The sequence below is a fragment of the Oryctolagus cuniculus genome, chromosome 3, assembly GCF_964237555.1.
Source record: "Oryctolagus cuniculus chromosome 3, mOryCun1.1, whole genome shotgun sequence".
Taxonomy (NCBI): Eukaryota; Metazoa; Chordata; class Mammalia; order Lagomorpha; family Leporidae; genus Oryctolagus; species Oryctolagus cuniculus.
Window position 1 is genome coordinate 5,489,158 of NC_091434.1, and position 24,086 is coordinate 5,513,243.

Consider the following 24,086-nt stretch of genomic DNA (forward strand, 5'->3'; position numbering starts at 1 on the left):
CCCATTCATGCCCCCAGCGGGAACGCCCACTTCCCAGCATCCTCTGCTCATCAGATAGCTCAGAGCCAGCCCTGCATGGCTGCTTCCACCTGACGTTTCCAAGGCACGAGGCTGAGGTCCCTTCACTGTATTTATTGGCGTTTGGAACATTTTTGGGTGGCAGCTAACTGAAGTCTGACTGCGTTCACTGCAGATTCCGCACCCCTGGGTCCCGTAAACGTGAGGAACCTTGGAGAGGAGTGAGCTGCACTGCCCGCATTCCGGCAGCCACCACGCCTCCCCCCGGGGCCCCTGGGAAGGCTTCTAAGCAGGGGGTGGACTACAGGGCGTGGGCTTGCTGGGGCTGGTCACAGGTGCTTGGTGTTACACAGAAGGCACAGCCTACAGGGACACCCTGCACTTTGTACTGCGGTCCCTTTAAGGTCCCCGGCCCCTCCGGCCCCCTGCCCCACCAGGACACGCACCCGAACATGGCGACCAGCAGGTTGACCAGCAGGATGTTGGTGGAGAGCATGTAGATGCACACCAGGGGGATGGTGATCCACTCGGGGAAGCGCGGCGCGTTGTGCTCGTCCAGCTCCACGCACAGCGGCTTGGACTCGTTCCCGCTGAAGGTGCAGTGCGCAAAGTCATACGTGGTACCTGGGGCGTGGGACCAAGAGGCCACGTGAACCGTCGCAGGCCCTGCCACACGAGGTGTAACCTTAGACCCATGGTGCCCCCCGCCTCCACAACGGATCTCCTGAGCCGCTATGAACCCAGGACGTGGGTGAGATCGGGATGAAAAGGAAGGGCCAAGTGGGCACGCCCTGTGCCTGCAGGGAGCGGCCGACCATCAGCCACACAAGTCTAGAGTTTCGGCCATGACGAGTGCTAAGTAGCACACACACGCGGCGCTCTGTGGGCATCGACTGAGTCGGCTGCCCCGGGAACAGCATTGCTAGGAAAGGAGGGTGCAAACCAAGAGTAGCGGATGAGCAGAAGCCAAGTACATAAAATAACGGGGAGCGATGGGTCCTGGAACTCCCAGCAGAGGCGATGGCACATGCAAAGGTCCTGCGGTGGAGGCAGGGCTGGAAATGCCCACAGAAGTGGCAGAACGAGATGCGCCGTGACCCGACATGCGAGATTTTTTAAATCTTCATACTGAAAACCCCAGGGAAGCCATTAGACTGTGGCAAGCGGAGAACCACACATCAGATGCTCTTTGTTAACAGCGTCTGGCCACGGCACAGATCAGAGGGAGCAGAGAGGGCCGCCAGGAGGCCATGCTAATGGCCAAGCAGACAGGGCACTGGCGGTGGACCTGGAAGAAGACAGCTGATGTCAGAGACGCACGTGGGCTGACATCACCAAAGCTAGGTGATGGCTCGGACCTGTGGGACGGCATCGGGGCCGAGTCTGGGACAACACCGAGGCGCGGACACACACGTCTGTGTGCCCGGCAGGGAGCCCTGCAGAGGCACGGATCTGCAAGGGAGGTCCAGCCCCTGCACCTGGACGTGGTGCGGGCATCAACAGCTGGCCTCTCCGGCTCGCTCCAGGCCCTGCTGTGAACATGGCACCGTGTGGGGCTTACCCGTCACAGAGCAGAGACACAGAGAGGCGGCAGCAATTCCCAAGGGCACACAGCACATTCGTGGCCAGCCAGGACATCAACCTGGCCGCCCCTTGTCCCTAGACCCCCTGTGTGCGTCCACCCATGGCACGCAGACTGGGACAATGAGGAGGTGCCTGCCCAAGACCACACAGACAAGGGCTGTTTCTAGGCTCTCGGACGAGGCTTTTTGCAGCAGAAGGAGCCAGAGGGAAGCCAGGAAGCCACGGGCAGCAGAGAATCACACCAAGGGAAAACATGAGCAGCGGGACGGCTTCGCCTGTTTGTTGGAACTGTGCATGGATTTGCACACACCCCACGCCGCCCTACGTGAGCTGGGAATGGCGGCTGAAAGCCGTCCGGGCCGCCTGATATTAGCCTTGCTCCAATCAGGAGCTGGTGCTGGATGAACAGTGGGAGCTTAATTCCGTGTTCCGTGTGCATCTTTCCGCACTGCCCTCTGTGAGTTAAGTGGCCTCCTGGTCACTGTTAGATCTGCGAGTGCAACTCACAAGGCTCGTTTCTGAATGAAGGTGGCCCGTGACCTCCGATTGCCACGGTGCATTGAAAATAGGAGAGACGCTGTCTTTCCCAAAGGTTTAAGAATTGACATGGCAGATACATGTCTGCACGGCTGATGTAAAATCTCACTGGGGGGGGGGGGGGGCGGCATGGTGGCATAGCGAGTTAAGCCACTGCCTGCTATGCTGGCATCCCACATGGGCGCTAGTTCGAGTCCCGGCTGCTCCACTTCTGATCCAGCTCCCTGCTAATGCACCTGGGAAAGCAGCAGAAGACAGCCCAAGTCTTTGAGGCCCTGCACTCACATGGGAGACCAGGATTAAGCTCTTGGCTTCAGCTTGGCCACTGCAGCCATTGAGGAAATGAAGCAGCAGATGGAAGATTGCTCGGTCTCTCCCTCTCTATATAACTCTGTCTTTCAAGTACATTAAAAGAAATATTTTTTTAAAGATTTATTTATTTATTTGAAAGGCAGAGATATAGAGAGTAGAGGCAGAGAGAGAGGTCTTCCATCTGCTGGTTCACTCCCCAGATGGCTACAATGGCCGGAGCTGTGCCGATCCAAAGCCAGGAGCCAGGAGCCACGAGCCACTTCTGGGCCTCCCACACAGGTGCAGGGGCCCAAGGACTTGGCCCATCTTCCACTGCTTTCCCAGGCCACAGCAGAGAGCTGGATCATAAGTGGAACAGCCGGGACTCAAACCGGCACCCATATGGGATGCCAGCACTACAGGCAGTGGCTTTACCTGCTACGCTACAGCACCGGCCTCATAAACCTTTTTTCAAAAAAAAAAAAAAAACAACAAATTCTCACAGAGCAGCAAAGAGAAGCTTCTGAGGGACTCATTTCCAGAGCCTGGGACTGGGACTCAGTCTCTCTCCAGGCTCCTACGCCGTGCTCAGAGGGTCAACCACGGAGGCTGGCTCGGCAAGAGTCGCCCCTCCCACCTTACCGTCCACGTCGCTGGGCACCTGGCCGAACATGGCCAGGTAGGGCTCGTAGATGACCGAGCGGAAGATCCACCGCCAGCGGTGCTCGTTCTGCCGCAGGATCCCTTGCCGGGCCACGCCAAAGGCCACCATCCACACCGCGAAGAGGAACAGGAAGAAGAATACGTCGATGAGCTGCCGAGGGAGGGCCGTGGGACGGGGTCAGGGCCGAGCCCCCGGGGGCATCCGCTCAGCCCGGCCTGCCCAGCTGACCCGAGTGGGGACCAAGCCCTCGGGGGCCGTCCACTCAGCCTGGCCTGCCCAGCTGACCCTGAGTGGGGACCGAGCCCTCGGGGGCCGTCCGCTCAGCCCGGCCTGCCCAGCTGACCCCAAATGGGCACCAAGCCCTCGGGGGTTGTCCGCTCAGCCTGGCCTGCCCAGCTGACCCCAGAGGAGGGACAGGTCCCGAGCCCCAGGAGTTCTAGGCCACCCAGGGGTCCACAAGCTAGTTCCGAGAAAGGCCACCATCACCTTGGGCTGCTAGACGTCCAATTTCCGGAACTGAACCCCCCTGATGCACTTCTGCTTGCCGGTCTCCAAGCCAGGAGGCCGCAGAGGCAGAGCCCCGGCTAAGGAGCGGGAGGACGTGGGGCTGGACGACACCTCAAGCGGCTCACACCCCTCACACCCCGCATGATCCCCGCAGGCTGACTGCTTTAGCGAGGTAGACGCCATCCTTGCTAGACAGAATGAGCAGCTTCGCTCTGGCACACTCAGCACACTTGATGGCAAGTGGCTGCCTCAGACATGCCAATGGAAACCACAACTCAGGGGCTGGCACTATGGCGTAGCGGGTAAAGCCACCACCTGCAGTACCAGCATCCCATATGGGCGCCGGTTCAAGTCCCGGCTGCTCCACTTCTGATCCAGCTCTCTGCTAATGTGCCTGGGAAGGCAGTGGAAGATGCAAGTCCTTGGGCCCCTGCACGCACATGGGAGACCTGGAAGGGGCTCCTGGCTTCAGATCAACACAGCTCCGGCCACTGCAGCCAATTGGGGAGTAAACCAGCGGATGGAAGACCTCTCTCTCTCTCTCTCTCTGTCTCTCTCTGCCTCTCCTCTCTCTGTGTAACTCTTTCAAATAAATAAATAAATCTTAAAAAAAAAAAAAAAGGAATGAAAAGGACAACTCAGGGAACCTCAGCGTTGGAAAGGAGCACCCTGGTGAGCGAATCCGAGCACCCGTCTGACTGCAAGGCTGAATCGGCCCAGGAGAGTCACCGCATGGGAGGGGGGGGGGGGCGACCCTTTCTGTTGCACCTGTAAGACAACTCTGCCGCCCTTCTCCCCACATCTACGTTACATGGATATGGGACTCAGGTCCCAACTCTCACTATGAGCCTAGCTCACTGCTCATCTTTTGCCTTCAACGACGCCACCATCTCTGGACTCAACCTTCCACATCTTTACAATGGGCATGAAGTCCCTCCCCGGGCTTGTGCTCTCAACAAGGCTCAGGTGAAAGGAGGCTACGAAGCGTGAGGGCTGAGCGAGGTGTTGAGCAAGGCGCTGACGGACGCTCACAGCCGTCTTTCATTACACGTTCATCAAAACGCAAATCACGCGGAGTGGGAAACGCCACGGGCACACTGCCCGGGCAAAGCCCTCCCAGCGACACACGGAGGGACGGGAGGCGCTGGCTGGAGCAGGGGGCCCGGCCCCTCACCATCCTCTGCAGCATGATGATCTTGGGCCCCAGGTTTCTGCTCACGGTGAAGATGTGGATCAGCCTCAAGGTGAAGATGATGTAATCCAGGCAGAAGATGACGCGGCCCGAGTACAGCGAGCTCTTGTTGGAGGGGTGAAGCCTGCGGGGAGAGGGGGCGCAGGGCGCGGGAGAGACAGCCAGCGCGTCTCCAGGTTTGCTCTGGACAACTCGCCAACCGTCAGTTCAGCCGGGAGGCCGAGCGTGCAGGAATGGCCGGACCACTGCCCACCAAAGCTCTCGGTCTCCTGCCCAGACACGGACGGCGAGGACATCGCACAAAGAACAGCTCCCAGAGGTCCCGGGCCCATCAGCACCCCCTCCTCAAACAGGAACCCCGCGGGCTCCCAGGCCCCGCCCACCCGCCGCCCAGCCACTTGGGAACTGACCCAGCCAGCCTCTCCCTAGGGAAACTCACCCTGTCCACAGCACATCATTCATTAGCTAACCACCTGCCAACCTGCTTTCTAACTGGAATGATCTAGAAGGCACGCACCTCTGCAGAAAGGAGGCGTCGGGGGGGAAGTGGAGTCCCCCCTCCCAGACCCCAGGGGGAGCACCCATCTCGCTCTTGGCGGGGGGGGGGGGAGGGGTAAACAGCCAGGGTTAAGCTTCTCTGAAAGTGACCCCACGCTAACTCCTTGTGAACATCCACCGGCCCTAGTGCCAAGTTCCTGGGGGAGGCGGGGCTTGGAGCCACGGGAGCCACGGCGCGGAGCACTCCCCAGTCTCCCCACCACGCGGAACACAAGCTGCTCTCCGCCTTTGCTGCTCACTCCAGACTGGCTGTTCTGATCACACGCTCCGGCTCTGGGTCGGGAGGGGAAGGGCAGGTGCCACAGGAATATCTGAGAAACAGCTGGGGAAGGGCAGGTGCCACAGGCGTATCCGAGACACAGCTGGTGCTGTCAGCCCGACCCCAGTTCACATCCTCATCATCCCCTACTCTGGGGCTCTCTCCTCAGAGCCTCTAAGAACAGAGAGAAAAACCGAGATGGCCCCTTGGCAGTGACAGGTCTGGGAGGACGGGAGACGGAGACGGTTTTACGCTGACCAAGCTCCATCTCCGAGAAGCGGAGCTAGAGGTGCTCTGTGAGGATCGCTAAGAAGGAAGCAAAACGATGGGCCTCCTCTGGACTCAAGGTGGCCGGGGCGGGCAGTACACACAGTGGCTGGGTCCCGCACCCCAGTCAGAGGGCCAGGCCCAGGCCCCAGCGCTCTCCCAATTCCAGCTTCCTGCTAACGCAGACCCTGGGAGGCAGCGGCGGTGGCTCAAGTACCTGGGCTCTCCCCACACGTGAGATGCACAATGAGTTCTCAGCTCTGGGCTGCAACCTGGCCCAGCCCCAACAACTAGAAGGCTGTGGGCAGCGGGCCAGTGGACGGGCACAGGTTCTCCTCCTCTCCCCAGGTGTGTGTCTGTCTCATCCCTAGGGGCCAGCACTGTGGTATATCAGGTTAAGCCACCTGCTACAACACTAGCATCCCCTATGGGTGCTGGTTTGAGTCCCGGCTGCTCCACTGCCGATCCAGCTCCCTGCTAATGGCCTGGGAAAGTGGTAGAAGATGGTCCAAGTGCTTGGGCCCCTGCACCCACGTGGGAGACCTGGAAGAAGCTCCTGGCTCCTGACTTCAGCCTGGCTCAGCCCCAGCCATTGCAGCCATTTGGGGAGTGGACCAGCGGATGGAAGACCTCTCTCTCTGCCTCTGTCTCTCTGTAACCCTGCTTTTCAGATAAATAACTAAATCTTTAAAAGGATTCAATAGAGGAAGACGCCGCGGCCAACTTACCGGAACACGATCCCTGCTATGAAGTAGAAGAGGCCCAGGGTGTCCATCACGTTCCACAGGTCAGTGAAGTAATTCACCCCGTTCATGTACCACTGTAGCAGCACAGAGAGCGGTGGGCAGGGCGTCAGCTTCCACCGCCTCCCGGCCTTTCAACCTCTGTCACTTTTGTCCACAGCCTTTTGGGCCAACCACGCGCCCAGTGAGCATGCATGTGTCCCCACCACCCCAGGGGAGTTGGAAAGTAGGTGGCGTGTGGGCTGTTCAGTAATCCAGGAGCTGCTGGCAACACCAAGAAAGAGGATCCACGGATCCTTACTGTTTTCAAGATGGAACAGTTGGCCCTGTGCGGGTCACCATGTACAGTAGCAGAAGGCGTGCACTGCACAATTCAGGAGGATGCCATCCACTGTGCTGTTATCACAGAGGTGTGTGTTTACTTCAAAAATATGTGCCAGCCCCTGAGGTTCCAAATGCCCGGCCAGGCCCCTGGGACACCCGGACGTCGGATTCCCAGGAAGCCAGCGAGCGCCCCGTGGGGAAGACATGTGACATGCATGTAAAATGGAGGGTGGGAGTAGGGCTGAGACAGACGGCCGAGTCAGCTCAGAGAAGGAGGCCCCAGACCTGCTTGTGCAGGGCAGAACAACGGCCCAGAGGCGCCCACAGGAGCGTGGCGCTTTGTCACTTGGCTGAAGGAGCTCCCAGTGTGGATCCGTCTACACCTGGAGAGGAAGGCACCTGCCCCGAGTGGGCTTCGCGGCTCTGAGGCTGAGCGGACCCTGCTGCCCTCAGAGGTGGGAGGGAGGCATGAGAGTGTACCCTTCCTAGCTGGCAAGCACAAGCCACAACTCCAGTGTACACAGCAGGAGGGTGAGGGGATCCTGCACCAGTGAGATGCTACCAGCTCCGCCTCCATCGGCCCAGCTCCTCCTCCATCAGCCCAGCTCCTCCTCCATCGGCCCCAGCTCCTCCTCCATCGGCCCCAGCTCCTTCTCCATCAGCCCAGCTCCTCCTCCATCAGCCCAGCTCCACCTCCATCAGCCCAGCTCCTCCTCCATCGGCCCCAGCTCCTTCTCCATCAGCCCAGCTCCTCCTCCATCAGCCCAGCTCCACCTCCATCAGCCCAGCTCCGCCTCCATCGGCCCCAGCTGGGGCGGAGACTGACCTTGCAGGCCCCTGGGGGAGGCAGCAGGAACTATCCACGTGGCGGGAGCCAGCAGCAGGGGAGACCACCCACCAACAATTGTGGCTCCCAGTGCCTGGTGAGATGAGGGGGTCAGCCCGGGCCACACCTACCACCTGCTCCCCACTGTGGAAGCCTGGCCTCAGAGGCAGGAAGGTGTGGGCAGATGCACAGACCCAGAGCCCTCTTAGCCTGCGGGACCTCTTCTGCGGCTCAGTGCCGGGGTTCAGAGGCACCGGGGCAGGGACAAAGCATTTTTCCAAGTGCAAAGAGGCCTCTGGGAGGAGCAGGACGTGGGGCAAACACAGGGACTCAGTGCCATCCGCATCTCAGAACCAGAGGCTTCGAGGCGCACATGAGGCACGCGTCACGGAGGCCTTACATAAACACCCGCAGCCCGCGTGACGGAGCTCAGAGCCGTTCGGCAGCCGCAGCAGCGCTGACCGACTGCACGGGCTGTGAGCTCCAGGTGAGCGAGCCAGCCAGCACCTGGGTCCAAGCAGGGGCCTGGGCAGGCACCGCAGAGCCCAGCTTTGTGACGGTCAGAGCGCCCTCTACGGCAGGCAGCGTCCTGGGGAGGTTGGAGGGAGGGGTTGAGTCTGGGTTTTCCCCCCTTGCAGGTGTGAGCTGGGTTAATTAAGGCAGAATTCCTTCTCAGCGGAAACCCATCCCATTTCGGATGCCACGGGCCTGAGTCTGCAGACAAGAGGAGCAACAGCGGCCCCTGGTGGCAGATTCCTGCACTGACAGGCACCGGCAGGGCTCTCTTCTGCACATTGGCTCCCAGAGTATAGACTCAGAGTTGAAGCCTGACCTTGACCTCAAATGGCCGAGCAGGACTTGCGCCCTCACTGCTCAGCCTCAGCACAGGAGTTCCCCACACTGTGGCTTCCATCCACAGTACCACTGACTTCCAAGTGGCCCATCCAAAGATAACTCTCAAAAAGAGAAACACCGGACATTCTCAATATCGCCCTCCACTCAGCCGGACCCTGGGGGCATCGCTTCCTCCCGGCAGGCACCAGGAACGACTCACAGCTCACAGTCCCTGCCTTGCATCCTCCTGACCAACACGTCACGCCACCTGCCCCGGGCCCTTCTCCAAGCAAAACAAACCTGTCCTGAGTTTCCCCTTGCATGACCCAAATGCGCCCCTCGGTAGCTAAACATGCACAGGAAATTCATAAGCGGAAGTCTATGATCTCCAGACTCTGCGTGTTACCAGGGCCAGTCCTTGGGGCCAGGCCCACGGACTGCAAGACTGACTGTGCCCGCCTGCCCTCCGTGAAAGCCGCCACCTCTAACCCAGCAGATACCTGCCATCCCCAGGTTATGTCTGCACCGGGCTTGGCACACAGTAGGTGCTCACTAAATATTTGGTGAAACAGTTTGCACACATGGACTTGCTTAAGCCGAGAGGTCTCTCCTGCGTCTTCCACCCAGGCCAGGCTCTGCCTCCCGAAGCCCCCTCTGCTCCCAGGGAGGCCCCTGAGCACCTGCGTGTCAGCAGCTGTGGTCAGGGCCTCCCCCTCTCCCCAGCTTTGGTCTCAGTGGCCAAGACAGCAGCTCCCAACCAGGAGCACAACTCTTGGGGTGACTGATAAAGACCCTGCGTGCATCCATCCAGGAAGCACACACCTGTGTCAGAGCCGTGCCAGCTCCCGCTCCCGGGGCAGCCCCTGAGGATCCCATACGGACAAGACACAAACAGCAGGTCATGTCCCCGGGGGATCGGTGCGAGAGATGGGGGTCCGCATGCCAGGGCAGCATGTGAGACCCCCTCTCCCTATTCCTTACCGCACCCTCTTGCAGTGGGAAATACTCCAAGGGCAGGTGAGGACCCAGTCCCTAACTGTCTTGTTCCCAGACAGCCCCCAAGCCTGGCCCTCACCCTGCCTGCTGGCCAAGTCCAAGGACACTTGGTTCCTTCAGGCATCTGAAGAAACCATGGCTGCTGCCTGTGACACCGGCACCCACGTGGACACTGGTTTATGTCCCAGCTGCTTCACTTCCGATCCAGCTCCCTGCCAACGCACCTGGGAAAGCAGTGCAAGACGGCCCAAGTGCTGGGGCCACTGTACCCACGTGGGAGACCCCAGTGAAGCTCCTGGCTCCCGGCTTCAACCTGGCCCAGCCTGGCTGTTGTGCCCGTCTGGGGAGTGAAACAGTGGACGGAAGATCTCTCTCTCTCACTCTCTCTCTCTCTCTCTCTCTCTCTCTCTCTAGCTCTGACTTTCAAAATAAATAAACCTTTAAAAAGGAAGGAAGGGAGGAACCATGAAGTGGGAGAGAGAGGATTTGCCAGTGGCTCTGGAAGGCAGAGCCTGGCTCCTGTGAGGAGGCAGAGACACCTCCTGTCCCACACAAATCCTGCATCCATGCGTCCTTTCTTTCAAGACGTACCCACTGAGCACCTGCGGTGTGCCAAGCACGGCTCCTCTCCCGTGGGTTTATGCACGTGCGTGTGCACATGTGTGCACATGTAAGCTTGTGTGTACATGTGTGTACATGTGAGCTTGTGTGTGCACGTGTGAGCTTGCATGTGCACATGTGAGCTTATGTGTGTGCATTTGTGAGCTTGTGTGTGTGCCCACATGAGCTTGTGTGTATGTATGTTTAAACTTGTGTGTACACATGTGAGCTTGTGTGTGCATGTGTGTACGTGTGAGCTTGTATGTGTGCACATGTGAGCTTGCGTGTGTACACTGTGAGTTTGTGTGTGCATATGTGTACATGTGAGCTTGTGAGTGTGCCCACATGAGCTTGTGTGTATGCATGTTTGAGCTTGTGTGTACACACATGAATTCTGTGTGTGCACATGTGAGCTTGTGTGTGTGTGCACGTGCACACACTCACGCCTCATTTCCCCACTGGGCTCTGACTCCCTGGTCTCTCTGTTCAAGGCAGAGACCACCTGTAGACAGCTGACTGGCTACTGTGCTGTGTTCGGCTCTGGTTCCCACACCTGTACACGCCTGTTCTAGAAACCTCTGCCTCCCCACCCGATCCACTGCAGCCCATAGAGCGCATGTTCATGGGTTTGACTCCACCCACCAAGGACCACGAGAGGCCTGAGAGAACCCCTGGGGGCCCAGTGGCGTCTCCCGGGGGCGGTGCTGGGAAGAAGCCCATACAGAGGCGTGGCTGCCCCTCAGTCTTCCAGTTGCCACAGGCCAGGCCCAGTCCTTAGCGGGTCCTCCACCACGGGGACACACAGTGATGTGGCCATCCCCAGGCCACAGGCAGCAAGACGCAGCCGGCCTCCGAGAGGGGACGGGTCCCTCCACTCCCCTCCCCTCCCCAGCCCCTTCCTTGCTTGAGCTATGGGGGGACACTTGGGGGGACACTGTCTGTTCCCCTCAGTCACCGGGGAGTGGGATGGAGGACAAGGAGAGCCAGGCTGGGTGCGCGGCAAGGGCGGGCGGCACGTGCCTCATTCACAGGAGACAGGGACGGCCCTCCCCTCCCCCTGGGCTCGGCACATCCTGTTGTCGGCCAGACTCCCCCTGCTGTCCGGGCCCAGTCTCCCCCTGCTGTCGGGGCTCAGTCTCCCCCTGCTGTCAGGCCCAGTCTCCCCTGCTGTCGGGGCTCAGTCTCCCCCTGCTGTCGGGGCTCAGTCTCCCCCTGCTGTCGGGCTCAGACTCCGCCGCTGTCGGGCCCAGACTCCCCTGCTGTTGGGGCCAGTCTGCCCTGCTGTTGGGGCCAGTCTGCCCTGCTGTCGGACCCAGTCTCCCCCTGCTGTTGGGGCCAGTCTGCCCTGCTGTTGGGGCCAGTCTGCCCTGCTGTTGGGCCCAGTCTCCCCCTGCTGTCGGGCCCAGACTCCCCCAGCCTCACTCCTCTTCGCCCCAGTGGGACATTTTCCTGCCTTTGCCACCATCATCCACTAACTCAACACGAGAAAGCCAGGAGGGCAGCATGGTGGCGGCGGCCCCCTCAATCCACACCTGGACGCCCTGAGCCCCAGAATCCACACTCTGACCTTGTCTGGAAACGGGGGCACTGCAGATGACTAAGCAGTGCTGAGTCACCCCCAGTGTCCTGACAGCACATACAGTGGGGACTCACACAGACACAAGACGGGGGCTGAGCGAGGCACCGAGGGCCGAGGAATGGCAGAGACCGCCAGCGAACCCCGGAAGCTGGGGTGAGGCCCAGGACAGTGCCCCTCACAGCCTTCCCAAGAGCCAGCCCGGCCCACACCTTGGTCTCAGACTTCCGTCTCCAGAAGGTGCAGCGTGTGGGGCTCTCATGAGGCCGAGAAGAAAGGGCCTAACCCTCCACCTCCATGCAAGCTCACTTCCTGTGTGTCCTCGGACCCCGCCGCACCACACCCACGGTGGCCGCCACTGATGAGGCAAGACCCCTCCCTGCTAAGAACACACAGACCCTCAGCACCCTTCTCAACACGGGACTCCTGGAGCACCCACACACACACACAGACCCTCAGCACCCTTCTCAACACGGGACTCCTGGGAGCACCCCCACACACACACACACACACACAGACCCTCAGCACCCTTCTCAACACGGGACTCCTGGGAGCACCCCCCCCACACACACACACACACAGACCCTCAGCACCCTTCTCAGCACGGGACTCCTGGGAGCACCCCCACACTGCTGTACAAACAGGTTTTATCAGAGTCGGCGTGGCAGTGTAGACCAATTCAGGATTCCGACACTAGTCACGGACTAGGGCAAGAGTCACATTCTCCGCTCTGCCAAGTCTCTCACGGCGCCCGGCCAGCAGCCACCTGCAGGACCAGTGCAGCTGGGAGGTTGGGTTCAGACGGGACAACGGCAGTGACAGCAACAGCTGGTTAAACACCAGCCTGTGGAGCAGCGGCTTCCCACAGTGGTCCGCGGCCAGCATCCTCCCCCACCAGCACCGTTCTGCTTCCAGACACACGAACCAAGCACCTGCGACGTGCAAGGCCTGGGCGAACTTTTGGATTCAGTGGTGATGCGGTGGAGTGGGTCAAGGCGCTGCCTGCAGTGCCGGCAAGCCCTGTTGGAGCGTCGGCTTGAGTCCTGGCTCCGCTGCTTCCACTCCGGCTCCCTGCTAATGCGCCTGGGGAAGCAGAGGACGATGGCCCAAGAGCCTGGGCTCCTGTACCCACGTGGGAGACCTGGATAGAGTTCAGACTCCTGGCTTCAGCCTGGACCAGCTCTGGCTGCTGCGACCACTGGGGAGTGAGTTACTAGATGGAAGATCTCTGCTCGCTCTCTCTGTCTCTCTCTCTGTCACTGCATTTCAATTAAAACTGAAAAAGTCTTTTTTTAAAAAATGATGAGAGGCTGGCATTGTGGCGCAGCAGGTTAAGTAAGCAATGCCCGCGAGATCGGCATCCCATAGGGGCACCAGTTCAACTCCCAGTGGCTCCACTTCTGATCCAGACCCCTGCTGATGACCTGGGAAAGCAGCAGAGTTCCCAAGTCCTTAGGCCCCTGCACCCACTAGGGAGACCCGGGTGAAACTCGTGGCTCCTGGCTTAGGCGTGGCCCAGCCCCAGCCATTGTGGCCATTTGGGGAGTGAATCAGTGGCTGGAGATCTGTGTGTGTGTGTGTGTGTGTGTGTCTCCCTCCCTCTCCCTACCACTCTGCCTTTCAAATAAATAAATCTTTTAAAAACACGCTGGAGAGAAGATGCCAAAAACTGAAGACCCCAAGAACCTGCAGAAGAGCACCTTGGGTAACAGGCTCACCCCGAAGCCGCTGGCGGGGGTGGGGCTGATCGGATGACTTTTGCTCTACTCCCTGCAGCACTAAGATGCTCTTAGCCAGAAAAACGTTCCCAGCTGCCTGGCCCTGGCCCTTCTCCGCCCCAGTGACGGCTCCTGATGGCAGCCGTGGGATGCGGAACACGGCCTCCCTGCTCTGTGCACGCCTCCTTGCTCGTCTCTCTGAGACCCAAGAGTGACTCGGCACTACCAGATCTCATTGCATGGCCAAGACATAGACACCGCGTGTTCACGGGCTGCCGTGACGGCTTACTTGAGGAAAATAAGGGCTTTGGGGGACCGGAAGCAGCTCCCGCTCTTCTCGGTGTGGGGAAGACGCCGCGTGCCCGGCCAACAGGGTGGTGCCTGGGTCCCAGCTGTCCTACCTGCCTCACTTCATCGCAGAACAGGACGAAGACCAGGGCGTAGAGGATGAGCTCGGGGGTGTGCGGCACCGAGTGGAAGTCCATGAGCAGCACGTAGGCGAAGAGCAGCAGGAAGGCGATGTAGAAGACCACGTTCCAGGAGAAGACCACGAACGGCGAGGTGAAGAAGGCCACGTAGTGCCACAGCAGCCGCCTGTGCTTGTCCACGGGCTTCTTTCTGGACGGACACGCAGCGCAGCATGAGTGTCCACGCAGACACGCGTGGCCCCCGCCCCCCCCCCCCACGGGCAAACCCAGGCCTCCCGGGTCAGAACTGTGGTGAAGACAAACACACGATCCCACCTCTGCCGACTGGAAATCGGACCCGGGGGCAGGCGTGTGGTGCAATGGGGTTAAGCTGCCGTTAGGGAGGCCTGCATCCCGTATCGGAGTTCCAGTCCCAGCTCCTCTGCGTCCTACCCCGCTCCCTAGGAATGTGCCTGGGAGGCAACAGGTATTGGCTCAAGTACTCGGGTCCCCGCCATCCATGCAGGAGATGTGGATGGAGTTCTTGGCTCCTGGACTCTGGTCATTTGGGGAGTGAACCAGCAGATGGAAGATCTCTCTCTTCTTTCTCTCCTCTCTGTCTCTCTCTCTCTCTCTTCCCATCTCCCTACCTCTCAATAAATAAATAATGTTTTTATTTATTAAAAAATCAAACTCAGGCCGGCACCGCGGCTCAATAGGCTAACCTCCACCTGCAGTGCCGGCACCCCGAGTTCTAGTCCCGGTCGGGGCACCAGATTCTGTCCCGGTTGCTCCTCTTCCAGTCCAACTCTCTGCTGTGGCCCAGGAGTGCAGTGGGGGATGGCCCAAGTCCTTGGGCCCTGCACCCCATGGGAGACCAGGAGAAGCACCTGGCTCCTGGCTTCAGATCAGCGCGGTGCACCGGCCGCAGTGCGCCAGCCGCAGCGGCCATTGCGGGGTGAAACAACAGAAAAAGGAAGACCTTTTTCTCTGTCTCTCTCACTGTCCACCCTGCCTGTCAAAAAAAAAAAAAAATCAAACTCGGGGAAATCTAGGGAAGATATCAGACCAAGTGCATAGGCACTAGCACAAACGTGCGTCTGACGTTACCATTGACACAAGGGCACAACACATGGATGTGTACACACACAAACACACGTGAACTGTGTCATTTGACCTACCTAAACGACACAAAGCCGCAGCCCACCAGAGGTATAATGAACAGACACAGAATAATCTTCCAGTTCTTGGTGTCTCGGGAAATCTCGCCATACCACTGCTTGGAGAGGAAATTCTGCAGAGAAACAAGAGGCCGAGGTAATGACCGTGGCCTGGCGGCCGGCCTCCCTCCCAGTCCCACCCTCCCAGAGGACACAACCCCCGAATCAACGTCCGATGCTTTGACACCAGCTACTTGGCTTCCAATGGGCTAGGATACAGCAAGTGAAAATTCTCTTTGGTTTTCAGCATTTTTTTGTCTAGTCAGGGGTAAGTGAACCGTAAAACAAAGGCTGTGTGAGGTCCAAATTCAAAGAACGCATGAATTTTTAACCAGCGCTGATTCCTGTTGTGTGCGTGTAAGCCAGCGTCTTCCTCGCTCTCTTCCCTTCAGTGACAAATCTGCAGGCACAGCCAATGCTGTCTGCAGGGTCCCCAGGGCTCCTGTCTGGAGACAGACACGGGATGCTCTTGTCGGGAAACGGGGAGGAAGCTGGGAAGGGAGCCCCGGCTGCTGTCTCCACCTCCATCCAGACCGCCCCAGGCCCTGATGCTGGGGCACAAAGACCTCCACGGAGCTGGCAACTGCACCACGCACACTGCCTTGGAGAGCTGGAGAGGCAGGTGTTGACCAGACCACTGGTCAGGGCCCGGCCGGGCGAGGGGGGCGGGCTGGCAGGGAGGGTGGGGCTAGCATGCCCCGCCCCCAGCCCCGGGCTTCGGTCCTTCCCTACAAAATCTGTAGGCTTCCAAGCCCGGGCCAGCTTGCCCTCAGTCTCCCCAGGGCTCCGGTTTCTGGGTCAGCAGTGTGACGGGGTGTGGGGTCTAGAAGGCCACGAGCAGAGCTCGGCAAAGGCCAAGGCAGCCAGCCCAGCCTCCCAGGCACAGCCCGGCCCCAGCGCCCATCTCATTCCAACCAACTGCAGTGCAGCGAGGCCAATACAGCAGTAGCAATGCCCCTTCCCTGCATGTCCCCTGTCAAGGCTCTCATGGACGCCAGCCCCGGTGCAGGGCAAAATGGACTTAGTTCGGAAATGCTCAGGTACTTCGGGGCTGCACGGCACAGTGGGAAACCCGTGCAGGAGACGATGGCCACGGGCTCAGGGCCTGGCACTGCTGCTTCCCAGCGGTGCCAGCTAAGAGCACGTGCAGAACCTCGCTGAGCTCCGGAGCCCTCGTTAGTGAGATGGGACTGGCATTGTGCAGCCGAAGCGTGCAGTGGCATGGCTGACAGGTGACAGTCCCTGTGTCCCTTCCCCACCTCTCCCTCCTCACACCTACACCTACACACCCAGTGGGAACCGTGAGCCAAGGCACCACTCCCTTCCATGCAGGCACCTCTAGGCTGGATGCACCCATTTCCCAACAGCTCCTCTGCTGCCATCACTCCCCCTAAAAACCAAGAAAGTAGGGGCCGGCACTGTGGCACAGTGGGTTAAAGCCCCAGCCTGAAGTGCTAGCATCCCATATGGGCACCGATTCTAGTCCCAGCCGCTCCTCTTCTGATCCAGCTCTCTGCCATGGCCTGGGAAAGCAGTAGAAGATGGCCCAAGCCCCTGGGTCCCTGCACCCACGTGGGAGACCTGGAAGAAGCTCCTGGTTCCTGGTTTCCGACTGGCCCAGCTCCAGCCGTTGTGGCCATTTGGGGAGTGAACCAGCAGATGGAAGACCTCTCTCTCTGTCTGTGTCTCTCTGTAACTCTGTATTTCAAATAAATAAAAGTAAATCTTAAAAAAAAGAACTGAGGCCGGCACTGCGGCTCACTAGGCTAATCCTCTACCTGCAGCATCAGCACCCCAGGTTCTAGTCCCGGTCAGGGCGCCGGATTCTGTCCCGGTTGCTCCTCTTCCAGTCCAGCTCTCTGCTGTGGCCCAAGAGTGCAGTGGAGGATGGCCCAAGTGCTTGGGCCCTGCACCCCATGGGAGACCAGGAGAAGCACCTGGCTCCTGCCTTCGGATCAGTGCAGTGCGCCAGCCGCAGCACGCCAGCCGCAGCGGCCATTGGGGAGTGAACCAACGGCAAAAGAAGACCTTTCTCTCTGTCTCTCTCTCTCACTGTCCACTCTGCCTGTCCAAAAAAAAAAAAAAAAAAAAAAAAAAAAAAAAAAAAAGACCCAAGACAGCAACAGCTAACTTAAAGGATGGTGCCCTCATGTGTCACCACGCCAAATCCCTACACAGCCCTCCCTAGGGTCACCATTATCCCTACCTGACAAAGCACCCGGATCCATCACCCCACACCCAGTAAGGGGTGCAGTGTGGATAGAGACACAGCAGTGGGACCCAGAAGCCCAGCTCATAGCTCCAGTTAGGCACTGTTGGCTTTGTGCAAACTCAGAATATTCCTTCTCCTTGAAGCAAGCGTCCCCACAGAGCCTGCCCGCTGCCACCTCCGCGTCATCACCCAGCTGCCCCCTGTGGAGTTCTCACTGGAGAAGCGTTTCCTAGTAGTATTGTTTTCTCATGCTGCTGATCGCATTTGCTACAAGCGATCTGCTTCTGGGCCCGTAGCCTGGCGACAACGACTTACCTGGACCCCCGGCTGCGCGATGAAATGCTGGTCTGTGGCCTCCACGGCCAGTTCCAAACAGTTGCTCCCGCCCCAGGCTTCACAGGAATAGACCAGCAGCTGCTCGGCCAAGTCCTCGTCGCTGCTGTAGCACTCTGTGAACAGCTCTGCAGGGACGCCGTCAGCAAAGAGAGGAGCTGGAGCCAGGGACGCCACACACACACACACACACACACACACACACATGTGCCACTGTTCTTTCCCCACCCCCAGCCAAGCCCTGAATCCAAGAGCAGCCCAGGTGCAGGATCCAGACTGACACGGGCACAGAGACCGCGTCACAACTCAGCCCTTCACTGAGCCGAGAGCTGCCCTGGGGGTCCCACACCCACAGCTCCATCCTACGGTGAGTGCAGCCACACTGGACCTGGGGAGCCCCCGCTTTGGTGGGCTTCAGCCTGGGCACAGGTGGACCATGCCTCCCCTTAGCTAGGCAAGCCCCTGTCCCTCTCACGTCAATTCCATGCTTTCCTGGTGAGTCTCTGGGCAGCTAGACGCAGTGCAGGACAGAAAGGAGAAGTGTGGAGCTAGCCCTCGCAGGGCGCGCATACATTTCAAGGCCTAATGACCAAGAGACCAAGATGTAGCTGCTTCAGGAGAAACAGAGAAATCAAAACAGCAAGAGCTGTGGCCTAACTTCGGGCACCTAGAAATGTACACAGCACCCCTGAAATTTGGTAGCTTCAAAGAAGTCATTGGACACTTTCTTCCCCCACACGCAGATGCTAAACTCAGAAGCATTTTTTCATTAAATAAGACAACAGGCCAGCGTGCATGCAAAGAGCCCTCTGCAGGCGTACAGCCACACGAGAAATCAGGAGACACTGAGCAGGCTGGAGCTGTGCTGTTGGGAGGCAGTGCAAGTCTAGATTCCTCCCATTCCCAAGGGGTCCGGGCTTCTGCCCAGAGCTCAACAAGTTCAAGGACTGAAGAGCAAGTAGAAGTCAGACATCGCCCTCTAGAGGCGCCCCAGGAGACCTCCGCCCCGCCACGCCCCTCCAGGTGAGGAGCCGGCTCAGGGACGCTCCGTCTGCGCAGGGCCGCAGGACCGCCGTTCCCCACGTGGCCAGCAGGGAATCGAGGCTTGGGAAACCGACCAAAGATACTGCTCCGACTCTGCCTGTGCTTCTGTGAGAAACCATCTGTGTTCCTGCTCCAGGGGCCTGGGGTCTTCTGGAAGGATTTATTTAGGAAATTAACAGGCCAACTCACTAGTGCGCACATCAGAAAAAGTCTCAGACCTGCCAGTGTCTTAACAGCATCTAAAAAAACCAAACTGTTCTGCCGCATTCCCGAAGGTGCTGAGGCACTTAGACCTGGGCCTTGGGTGCGTGGGATCAGAGAGCCCCAATGTCTGCACGTTTGCTCCTGGGGAAGCCAGCAAGGGCTCCAGACCAAGAGGTCTGTGTATGGCAAGCACAGTGCTTGGTCAGGCCAGCAGGGGGCGCTTGGACACACCACCGACCTTGGCCACTGGGCCTGGGAGTGCCACCCATGGTGTGTGGGACACCGGGCAGACCTGCACCTGCCACGGAGCCCCATTCCTGGAGACGCACCTGCTGCGCGGGTCTCGTACTCATTTGCCAGCTCCTCGGACTCCCCAGCAGCGTTGATGTCATTCTTCACCTTGGCCAGCGTCTTCAGGAGCTTGCTGGCTCCCAGGGCCGCCAGGGTACAACCCCTGGTCTTTGGGGGAGGCAGAGAATGTTAAGCGGTCACATCAACATGAATGACAGACAAGTGGGAAGTCCCGGCGAAATGGGGATGGAAGTCTGAAACTACTCGCAACGATTCCAAGTAAAACTTGTAATGGGCACAAGACAGCCTTGAACTTGAGTGTGTGTGGACAGAGGCCTTGAATGAGGAAGCAGCATATAAAGAGGACAATATCAAGATAATTGCCATGAGACACTGACAGCAAGGCTCTGACGGCGGGGTGCCAGGCTACTGGAACAGCTCAAAGGGACAGACAGTGGACAACGACATAGGAGATGGGGTCAAAGCAACTGCTAAGACCCTGTGTGTGAATCCAGCGCTCAGTGTCCAACTTTACACTCTACAAATGGAGGAGGTACTGCATGTGTCCTTAAGTCATCACAAAGATTAGTACTTGCTAAGTCACAAGGCCAAGCAGCAGTGTGTTTTCCAAAGTACAGTTGTTTCGGGCCCTACTTCCTGTCCATAATGCAATAAAGCCAGAAAATGGCTTTTAAATTAGATGAGAAAACAATCACACATGTTCTCCCAGCTGGGAAGCAGGTGCTTCCCGGGTCGTGCCTCAAACACAGCTACCTTCCCAAGCACAGCTCCACGGACACGAACCAGAGACCCGTGCTCGTGGGAGGGCAGACCCTCTGCTGGACTGGCGAGGTCTGGGACCGGACAGGTGAAAAGTCAGAACTGTTACAGCAGCACGAACGTTTGGTGTATATGTAGCACGGCCATGGGCATTTACCTGCTCCCAAATGACTTTGGAGAGTTCTTTCTTGTTCTGCAGAATGGCCCAGATGAAGAGGGCTTGCAGGGGGTGCCGGGTGATGAAGGCCACGTCCTGGGAGGGGTGAGAGCCTGTGGTCAGCCCGTGTAATGGACGTGGCTTTGCGTACACTACTCTCCCAGGGAAAGTGGGGGTCAGGAAGCCTTGGGGGAGAGCCCCTGCTTGGAGACCTCGTAGCTTTACGTCTGAGCCTGTGACGTCCCCTCTGCGACTCACTAGTTAGTCTCCCTCGACACAAAATCTTTTATCAATCATAAAAGACAACGAACAACTAGACAGAAAGCTGTAAGAGGTGGAAATACGTACTGCAAGCAATTTTAAAACTGAGTGACTTCCCACAGGCCACAGAGAAAGTAGTTCCTTCTCATCACTATATAAATCTGTTTTTCACCTAGAAAAATAAATCATTCAAACTAAATTCTAAATTTCCTTCCGTTTCAGTTCAAATATCACAACCTAAAACTGCTGGCCTTTCATTCAAAGATTTGACTCCCAACATTTCCATTAGAATCCCAGCTCCTGTTCAACAGTCACCATCTTCAGTGGAAATTTTCCCGACAGAAAACAGTTAGCAGTACGTGTTCCTTATAGGTTTTACCGAAGTATTAAAATACGTGAAGCCCAGAGACACACACTGCAGAGGTTCCAACACAAACAGGGTCCAACGGAAGCTCTCTAAACACTTCTAATTCACACACACGCCTAGCTCTGTAAGGTTTTTAACACAGAGAATTACAAAAGGTCATCTACTCTGGGTCCCCAAGTCAAGAATTTAAGGCAGGTAGCTTGAGAGTTGACAGCAGAAAAGCAAGAGGAAAATGAGGAGATGCGATCAGAAGAAAAACCACAATAAAAGGTGCATTAGTGAGCAAGTCGTCATGGTAACCAGAGATCGGCTCTGCCGGCAGCTGTAGAACCAGCGCCGATTCTACACCCGAGGGTGGCCTTCTGTGGTGGGGAAGAGCTGGGGTCTTTACACAACTCCCCTCTGATTAGATCAATCTTTCAGCAAAGGGTGCTGATGTTGACCAATGGAAACTGGGCCTGCTGGTCCCTAACGCGGGAAGGCCCTGGGGGACCGTAGGTAGCACAGCGTCAGCATCTTCTCAGAGAGACACCTGGGTTATCCCTCTGGAGATACTCATGGTCCCTGTCCTCAGAGAGAACGCTGGTCAGGCGCTCGGTCTCTCGCATGGGAAGCAGGGAGTGACCTGAAGCAGATGCCGGCCAGAAGCCTGAGCCATGTGTTTGTCCCTGCGTCCTGTTAGACGCTCACAGAAGCCTAAGCCATAGCGGGCGGCCATGTGTTTGTCCCTGCGTCCTGTTAGAGGCTCACACAAGGCACAACACACTGAGCTCTGCAACTCAGAAACATTGTAGCAAGTAGGAAATGTAGCACAGGGGATAAAGCAAGGCGAGAGAAAAGGCACCAGGCAGACTCGGTGTCACAGACAAAGAATTAAGCGGGTCAACATGGCGAAGAGGTAGAGAACGGGAGAGCAGGAAGCGAGAGGTTTTTTTCTAAAGGAAGACAAAAGATCAGAGCCGCCGGGCAGACAGCTCTCCCGGGACCTACGCGGAGCTCCACGTCCAAGTCGTCCCTGCTGCTTCTCTCCTCCTTCCAGAAGCCTCTCCGGAAGCTTGCAACCAGCTTCCAGACGAAGGTGAGCAGGGCGTCGTTGTAGGAGTTCTTGGCGATCTGCAGGTTGCGGTACACCAGGGTGCTGAAGTGGTTGGAGAAGAGCTCGGTGAGGACGTCGTTGGTGAGAAACTTCTGCAGGTTCAAGCCGTTCTCCAGGAAGAGGCGGACGAACTTGGGCCTGTCCTTGATAAGGGCCGTGAACATGACTTCTTGGAGGTCCGCAGACTACGGAGAAAGAACAGAGACAGGACTCGCACCCCACGCCCCCAAAGAAAACACCAGGCATCTTTCTCAGCTTTGAGAATGAAATGTAGCTTTTCCATGTTCACACCACGGTGGATTTCAGTTCAAACATCTAGGTGGGGCAGCGGCGTGGTGGAATCTTTGAAATGAGCCAGAGGAGGGCTCGTGCTTACATAGGGTGGAGCTAAGTACACCCTGACCACCCTGACTCCCATGCAAGGGTGACGCTGGTCAAGAATCCCTGGCAAAAGCAGGGGCTCAGCTAGGGGCCGAGGGCCAGCAGCAGCTGGGACCATTTCTCTGAAGGCTACCCTGATGGCGGACTCACCACCAATGCTGTCTCTTCACTCGGCACCACGGGATCCACTGCCTTTCCCAGGCACCCATGAACCTTCCATCATGGCCACTGACGTCTCTAATACCATCGGCAAAACGGAGTCCACCATAGCATGTGCAAACCTCACGTACCAGGCAAAGGCATGGGATGTTGCTTACTGGTAAGGCACTGGAACACTGGGCTGTTACACTTCCTACTTTTCTTTACCTCCATGTCATGGGTTCCTAACCAAACGTACCCCATAGAAGCCTATGGAGACGCTTCAGAAAGCTAACTGATGCTTACTCCAGACACAAACCAGCGGGCCACAGCTTGCACCAGCTCTTAGATGTGTTCTGTGCATCCCACAGGACGTGCGGCCATTTGATCCCATTGCCAATGTTTAGAAATCAGAAGGCTCACCCAGGTCTACACTTAGGAATGGAAACCAGAAGCCCTGGTGACATGGCGAGCACCTGCCAGAGCGGAACAGCAGCCGCTCCCGGGAGCCCTCACTGTTGCCAACTCAGCCCACTTCACCCACTCATGCCTTGGCCCCAATTTAGGTGAACAGCCTCTGCCAATGGCAGCATTAACAGCTCATGTTTCTGTCTAATGGTGGTCTCTTGGGGACCACTCGCTGCCTGGAGAGGGAACTGTCAAGGTTCCCTTGGGCCCCTGCAGGATGGATCCCACTGGACCGGGCACGGCAAGAGCGGCAGCTGCTCTCGGTCCTCAAGGCCCCGGATCGCACACACCCTCCCAAGTCCACGTGCTTTCCCGTCGGCTACACACCTGAAACCCGCAGGACTTGGGAAAACACACATTGCTGGAGTCAACCTGGAATTTCCGGCTCAGCAAGTACAAGGTGGGGTCCAGTAGTGTCCAGCACATGGCTGCCAGTCTAGGGCCACCCTCTGAGAAGCACTGGCCGAGGGGAGAGAGACCAGGCTTTGCAGAGAGACAAGCCTTGGCTTCCAAACCTCATTCTACCATCTTCCTGCTAGGTGACCTAGAATAAAATTGTGTCTGCAACCCTCAGTGGCTTTTCTCTGATACAGGTGGTTGTGAGGACGAAACAAGATAGCACAGGTCAAGCTCCTTCCAGAAATTTCAGTTCAGGGCCAGTCCTCAAGGAACCACCAGCAACACCCACCTTGCAATGGCCAAGGAGCCATGGATCCATGAGGGACAAGGAAATTAACACAATGAGACTGCGCTGTGCATGGTAAAAGGCTGCACAAATATTATTATGCCAGAGACATTTATTCGTTTTTAAAGACTTAGAGTGCTTAGTAAGTGCCGATGTTCTAAGCACTCCGGAAACACTGTGTGACTGAATCACCATGACGGGCCGAGGTCCACCGTCTCCTTTTTCCGATGAGCAGGATGTGCTGGTCAGTGTTTTCAGCTCTCAGAAAGGACATACAGGCCTTGATTTGTCATCTTTGCTTATTTCCATGGTGCAAACTCTCCACCTTGGCCAGGTTTTCAGCACTAGTGGGGCGGCACTGAATGCAGCCTTGGGAATGGATGCAGAGCCACGTGTGACTGTGCAGGTATAGTATTTCCTGCACACGGGTGCACCAGACGTAAATAACCTGGGGCACAGACAATAGCGAATACAGTAAAAGGACTCGATGGGGTGAGATTTAATTACTTGTTACCTTTAACTTACTTTAGTTCTAGGCTTGCATAATT

At 57.7% G+C, this 24,086-nt stretch overlaps 1 protein-coding gene across 2 annotated transcripts in view; it reads right to left on the reverse strand.

The window, feature by feature from the left end:
- The window catches only part of TRPM8 (transient receptor potential cation channel subfamily M member 8), a 102,064-nt gene that overhangs the window by 33,837 nt on the left and 44,141 nt on the right, over positions 1-24,086 (reverse strand). For both annotated transcript variants that reach the window (XM_017337530.3, XM_070071495.1), the window contains exons 12-21: positions 21,761-22,051; positions 20,143-20,238; positions 19,244-19,373; positions 17,649-17,794; positions 15,083-15,195; positions 13,896-14,112; positions 6,606-6,697; positions 4,776-4,917; positions 3,073-3,244; positions 465-642 (exon numbers count right to left, since the gene is read on the reverse strand). In XM_017337530.3, coding sequence (XP_017193019.2) covers positions 465-642; positions 3,073-3,244; positions 4,776-4,917; positions 6,606-6,697; positions 13,896-14,112; positions 15,083-15,195; positions 17,649-17,794; positions 19,244-19,373; positions 20,143-20,238; positions 21,761-22,051 — 1,577 coding nt within the window. The remainder of the gene's footprint in view (positions 1-464; positions 643-3,072; positions 3,245-4,775; positions 4,918-6,605; positions 6,698-13,895; positions 14,113-15,082; positions 15,196-17,648; positions 17,795-19,243; positions 19,374-20,142; positions 20,239-21,760; positions 22,052-24,086) is intronic.